We start from the raw sequence: 6,000 nt of genomic DNA on the forward strand, positions 1-6,000 counted from the left end.
CACCTGCAGGGAGAAAGCTTCACAAATGGTGAAGCAGGACTGCAGGTGTCTCTCTGTCTCTCTCCCTCTCTTTTTTTAAAATTATTTGAGACAGAAATTGCGACAGAAAGGGAACAGAGAGAGACAGAGGCAGAGACAGAGAGAGAGACAGACACCTGCAGCCCTGCTTCACCACTCATGAAGCTTTCCCCCTGCAGGTGGGGACCAGGAGCTTGAACCTGGGTCCTTGTGTACTGTAAAGTGATTACTTAACCAGGTGTGCCACTGCCTGGCCCCTCTCTGTCATCTCTTCCCTCTTGACATCTGGCTGTCTCTATCCAATAAATAAATAAAAGATAATAAGAAATTACAAAAAGAATAAGGCAAGAAAGATGATGTTTGGGACCAGATTATGAGTTACACACAGTAATTGAGAACAGAGCCAAAGAAAGGAACCCCAAGAAATGTTCGCTGACAAGTGAGTGAACTGAGTGCCTGTGTCCTTAAAGAGATTTGAGAAGGAACCATCAGAGAGGAAGCTACAGAAAACTTAAAATAGGTAAGAGGTATATTGAAAAGTGTATTTAAAAAATTTTTATATTTATTTATTTTCCCTTTTGTTGCCCTTGTTGTTTTACATTGGTGTTGTTGTTATTGACGTCATTGTTGTTGGGTAGGACAGAGAGAAATGGAGAGAGGAGGGGAAGACAGAGAGGGGGAGAGAAAGACAGACACCTGCAGACCTGCTTCACCGCCTGTGAGGCGACTCCCCTGCAGGTGGGGAGCTGGAGGCTCGAACAGGGATCCTTATACTGGTCCTTGCGCTTTGCGCCACGTGCATTTAACCCGCTGCGCTACCGCCTGACTCCTTGAAAAGTGTATTTTTAAAAATTTTTTTGTATTAGTGATTTAATAATGATTAACAAGATTGTAAGATAACGGGGGTATAATTCCACACAGTTCCCACCACCAGAGTTCCGTGTCCCATCCCTTCATCCCCATGGGAACTTCCCTGTTCTCTTTATTCCTCTCTGGGAGTAAGGGCCAAAATTCAAAAAGTGCTTTTGCTGTCTGAATATTGACTACCCCATAGCCACACTAGAGGTAACGGTCAGAGGTAGGAGACTAAAGAGAAACGGCAGATTGAGGAAGTCAACTTTTACATATGAACATTTAGAAGACAGTTATCCCGTGGCACAGAGCACAAGGACCTGGGTAAGGAACCCGGTTCGAGCCCCCGACTCCCCACCTGCAGGGGAGTCGCTTCACAGGCGGTGAAGCAGGTCTGCAGGTGTCTGTCTTTCTCTCCCCCTCTCTGTCTGCCCCTCCTCTCTCCATTTCTCTCTCTGTCCTAACAACGACGACATCTATAACAACAACAATAATAACTACAACAATAAAAAGCAAGGCAACAAAAGGAAAAATAAATTTTAAAAAATTATAAAAAAAAGAAAGAAGTGAGTTATCCAGGGTGATGGCTGACCACTAAACAGAGCAGCGTTGTCCTGGCGGAGACGAGACGTAAGTTTTTATGACAGAGTGAGAAACAGGAAGGGAGCCGACACTGATGGGAAGGCATGCAAACCCAGTGCTGATGGCTCACTGTGGACTCCCGTTCATCCCGACTTGGCTTGCACTGCAGTGTAGAACTTCAGCCTCCTACGGCGTTTGTTTCTTGGTAAGTGCAGTCAGTCTCTGACCGCTCTTCCTCTAGTTTGCAGCCCTTGAATGCCACGATAAAACCCTTCATCATTACTCCAGTACAGAGAGCTGGGGCCAGGCCCATGTTATTGCTCAAAGACCAGGGTTTGAGTCCCTGACTCCCCGCCTACTAGAGGGAAGCTTCACGAGCGGTGAAGCAGGTTTACAGGTGTTTCTCTCTCCCTCTCTCTCCTCTCCCTTTTCCATTTCTCCCTGTCCTATCAAACAAAAAAAAGAAGAGGAAAAATGGCTGCTGGGAGTGGTGGATTTGTAATACAGGCTCTGAGCCCCAGCAATAATCCTAGTAGCAAAACAGAGATTGCTTTTTTTAAAAAATAGATTATTTTTTATTATTTTTTTATTTGTTATTGGATAGAGACAGAGATATTGAGAGAGAAGGGGGAGATAGAGAGGAAGAAAGACAGAGACACACCTGCAGACCTGCTTCACCGCCTGTGAAGCAACTCCACTGCAGGTGGGGGAGCCCGGGTCTCGAACCGGGATCCTAACCAGTGTTTGCGCTTTGTGCCACGTGTGCTTAACCCGCTGAAAAGATTGCTTTTGATTTGACATAAAAAGCCAGAGGTAAGGGGTCTGGGCGTGTTAAGAGCACATGGCGCCAAGTGCAAGGACCAGCGTAAGGATCCCAGTTCAAGCCCCCGGTTCCCCACCTGTAGGGGAGTCATTTCACAGGCGGTGAAGCAGGTCTGCAGGTGTCTGTCTTTCTCTCCCCTCTCTGTCTTCCCTTCCCCGCTCCATTTCTCTCTGTCCTATCCAACAACAACAACTACAGTAATAACAAGGGCAACAAAATGGGGAAAAATGGCCTCCAGGAGCAGTGGCTTTGCAGTGCAGGCACGGAGCCCCAGCAATAACTCTGGAGGCGGGGAAAAAAAAAAAAGAAAAGCAAGTCAGATGTAGCAAGGCTGCCTGTAGACATGCAAGCAAAGCAGATGCTGGTTCAGATACATGCTATAATGGGGGACCCTGTCATTTGAAATAGGACTGATTTACTCTCTCAAATCTTTGAACATATGTTTTGTGCTACTGTTTTTCAGAATCATTTGCTGTTTCAAATAGAGAACTGTGCGATGATGAGAAAGATTTCATACACTTCCCAGTATGTGAGGGGACCTCTCAACCTGAACCCTCCTGTTCAGCTGTCAGGATAACAGCCAATAAAAACTACAGGAGCAAAACTTCTCAGGAAGGTGCTTTAAAAAAGATGCACGAGGAAGAACACCATCAACAAATGTCCATCTTACAACTGCAGCTGATACAAATGAACGAGGTGCATGTGGCCAAAATCCAGCAGATAGAACGAGAGTGTGAGATGGCAGAGGAGGAACACAGGATAAAAATGGAAGTTCTCAATAAAAAGAAGATGTATTGGGAAAGGAAACTACAAACTTTTACCAAGGAATGGCCTGTTTCCTCATTAAACCGGCCCTTTCCAAATTCCCCTTAAGACTTTGGCTGTGGAGGGCATTCACCCCCCTCACCCCACATACACACCTTGTAATTAATTTCTGTTGGCAAAGAAAGTCTGGAACATGAACTCGCGGTCAGTCACCTGTACTAGAGCGACAACTAGGTAAATTAGAGTGGTAGTAGTCACTTATTTAAGAGTACATTCAGGTAAACAGCTGCACCCCACCTACCCCTGAAGTGGCAAAGAAACTGTTACTAGTCTTCTAAAAACGATCTCTGAGTGATCTCATTCTGAATGTAATACTGTCTCTTAATTAGAATTCATACAAGAACCAAGTATGAGTGTTGTTGTTTTATTTTTTCAATCCAGTGCAAGTGCGACTATAAAGGAGTATGATTGATTATTTTTTTTTCCCCCAAATAGGCAACAGAACTTTTTTTTTAATCCCAGTGAACACCATTCCACTGAAAATGGCAACTCTGAGTGGTCCCCCATTTATCTGGTGAACCCATTTGGGGTCTTCAGGGCACCTCCTTAAGAGCTCCCCCTCCTTCCCCATGTGTGTTTTTTTTTTTTTTTTCCAGTCTGGTTGTCTTAAGCATGGGTCTTCTGTTTTTGTTTGGTTGTTTTTAAATATTTATTTTCCCTTTTGGTGCCCTTGTTTTATTGTTGTAGTTATTGTTGTTGTTATTGATATCGTCGTTGGATAGGACAGAGAGAAATGGAGAGAGGAGGGGAAGACAGAGAGGGGGAGAGAAAGACCTACTTCACTGCTTGTGAAGCGACTCCCCTGCAGGTGGGGAGCCGGAGCCTCAAATCAGGATCCTTAGGCCAGTCCTTGTGCTTTGTTTTTTTTAAACAGCCTGCCCTATAGAAGGATATTTTCTAATGTGGCTCATAAATCACCTTTCTCCCAAAGAGGAGTTCCAAATAATGTCTCCAGTGACCAAATGCGTATTCAGATAGCTACATCCTGCGTAAATAATGGTTTATTTACGAAAAGACTCGCAATTTATAGTCGCACTCTGTATATTTTTTAAAGGTGATGCTTCTTCCTATTGTACTACAGTTTTTGCTTTCCCTCTGTAGTTTCCTCCCAACTTTGTACCACTGCATTAATAGAGGGCTTTGTTTTTAATCTACCGTCACCTAAGGGAAGCCTCTCCCAGGGCTCACGGCGCTAGCTGATAGTAGTGCTGTGTAGACTGCGTTACACAGTCAGCATTAGACTTTTTCAGACTCCATTCCCAACACATTTGGAAATAGGTATTGGTAAATGGTTATTTTGGATGAACTGTGATATACCTTCTTCTAGGGCTCACTTAAAAATAGAAAAAGAAAAGAAACTGATAAAAACAAGAAAACAAACAACAAAACCAGCCCTGGGAACTGGGCCTAGCCTAACGGGAAGAAGCTTGTTGACACTTAAATGTGGCCTTGGCAGGCCAGTGATTTCTGAGAATAAAGCTTCCAGGCCGTGTGCAGGGAAGGAGAAGCCTGTGTAATTAACTGAGGCTTCATCAGGGATGCAGTCTCAGAGTCAAGGCCCATCTTCTGAGCTTGGTCACTATGTGACCTTGGAGAGCTCCTTGTGGCCCTAGGTTGTGGCTATGGTGTCTCCTCTCTACAGAACAAAGGAACTGTTTTAGAAAATGCTCAAAATCTGCAACCACTCTGACTATAATGTGATCAGTAGAGTCTAGTGTGGGTCCTTCTAAATCCCAGCTATCCAGAGGGCATGAATCAACTGGGATCACTTGTTTACTGCATAAACTAAGCCTCTTTCCTTGATAAAGTTGGGATGGTTCCAGAGAACTCTTGTGTTCATTCAGTAAGGTACACACAGACTTCATCCTTATCTGCACTGCGTCTCTCCGTTCAGTTAAGACACTGATCATATTTTAAACATCTTAGAGGGACGGGTTATTTGAAAGAATCCTATAAAGAGTAGCTTTCTTGAAAAGGAAGGCTCCTTTTGTCAGGATTCATGTTCTTAATCTAAAGCTTGTGGAGAAAGGTCAACTTTTAAGCTGAAATGGCTTCTGGGAAGCAGAACTTAATTCTCCATGACCTCCCACCTCTTCAGGATTAGGGAAAGGGGACCTTCAACACAGACGTGAGCCAAGAACACTGGCCTCTTTTCTTCTCCATGTCCATGGATCCATCTGGAAATCTCGTTAAAATATGTGTCATCTAGATGGGCCTGAGCGCTTATGTTTCTCACAGGTTCTTGGCTATGACCAGCTCTTGTTTGTCTGTTCACACGCCTCTGTTTGAGAAGACCTTGTGGAGTTTTACTTGTTCTTCTAGGAAAGAGAGAGGTTAGGTACATTTTTGTGTGCAGCCATATGCTTGAATTTCCTTTCTCTTCGAACTTACCATTTAAGGACACAAACAATGATGTGTGTAGAACACCACCAAAAAATGCTCACAAACATAACGGAGCTATAAAAGCATCAAATTAATTCCTAACTGAACAAATAAAGGATAATTAAACCAGCAGCCGAAAGCATCTTGCTCTGCCGTTAATGGTATTTATGAGTTTCCAACAGTTCATTTTCAACCTTGGCTATGCATTAGAAACAGTATTTTATAAATAATAAGTCCCGCTGGGTTCCCTTCCCAGCTGATTCTGATTTAGTCGACCTGGGTTGGGGCCTGGTCCTCTATTATTCAGAAGCTTTACAAGGGATTAAGGTGCATAATTGGGACTGAGAGCAACTGGGAGGTAGCATTCACAGATGTGTTTCATTTGATCCTTGATTCTGGGAAGCGATGTCAGAGTGAGGAAATGATGCTTGGAGGAGAAGCACCTGGTGCCAGGCCAGTGGCTAGTGAATGGCAAAGCAGAGCCCCCGTCTCTGATCTCTCCGCTCCAAACACATAGC

The 6,000-nt window shown here is 44.1% G+C and overlaps 1 protein-coding gene across 4 annotated transcripts in view; it reads left to right on the forward strand.

Moving 5' to 3' along the window:
* Positions 1-3,447, forward strand: part of MSANTD3 (Myb/SANT DNA binding domain containing 3) — a 38,397-nt gene extending 34,950 nt beyond the window's left edge. For all 4 annotated transcript variants that reach the window (XM_060184528.1, XM_060184529.1, XM_060184527.1 and 1 more), the window contains one exon: positions 2,739-3,447. In XM_060184528.1, coding sequence (XP_060040511.1) covers positions 2,739-3,148 — 410 coding nt within the window. In that variant the 3' untranslated portion in view covers positions 3,149-3,447. The remainder of the gene's footprint in view (positions 1-2,738) is intronic.
* The last annotated feature ends 2,553 nt before the right edge of the window (positions 3,448-6,000 follow it).

Source organism: Erinaceus europaeus, unplaced genomic scaffold (assembly GCF_950295315.1).
Source record: "Erinaceus europaeus unplaced genomic scaffold, mEriEur2.1 scaffold_524, whole genome shotgun sequence".
In the NCBI taxonomy this organism is placed as follows: Eukaryota; Metazoa; Chordata; class Mammalia; order Eulipotyphla; family Erinaceidae; genus Erinaceus; species Erinaceus europaeus.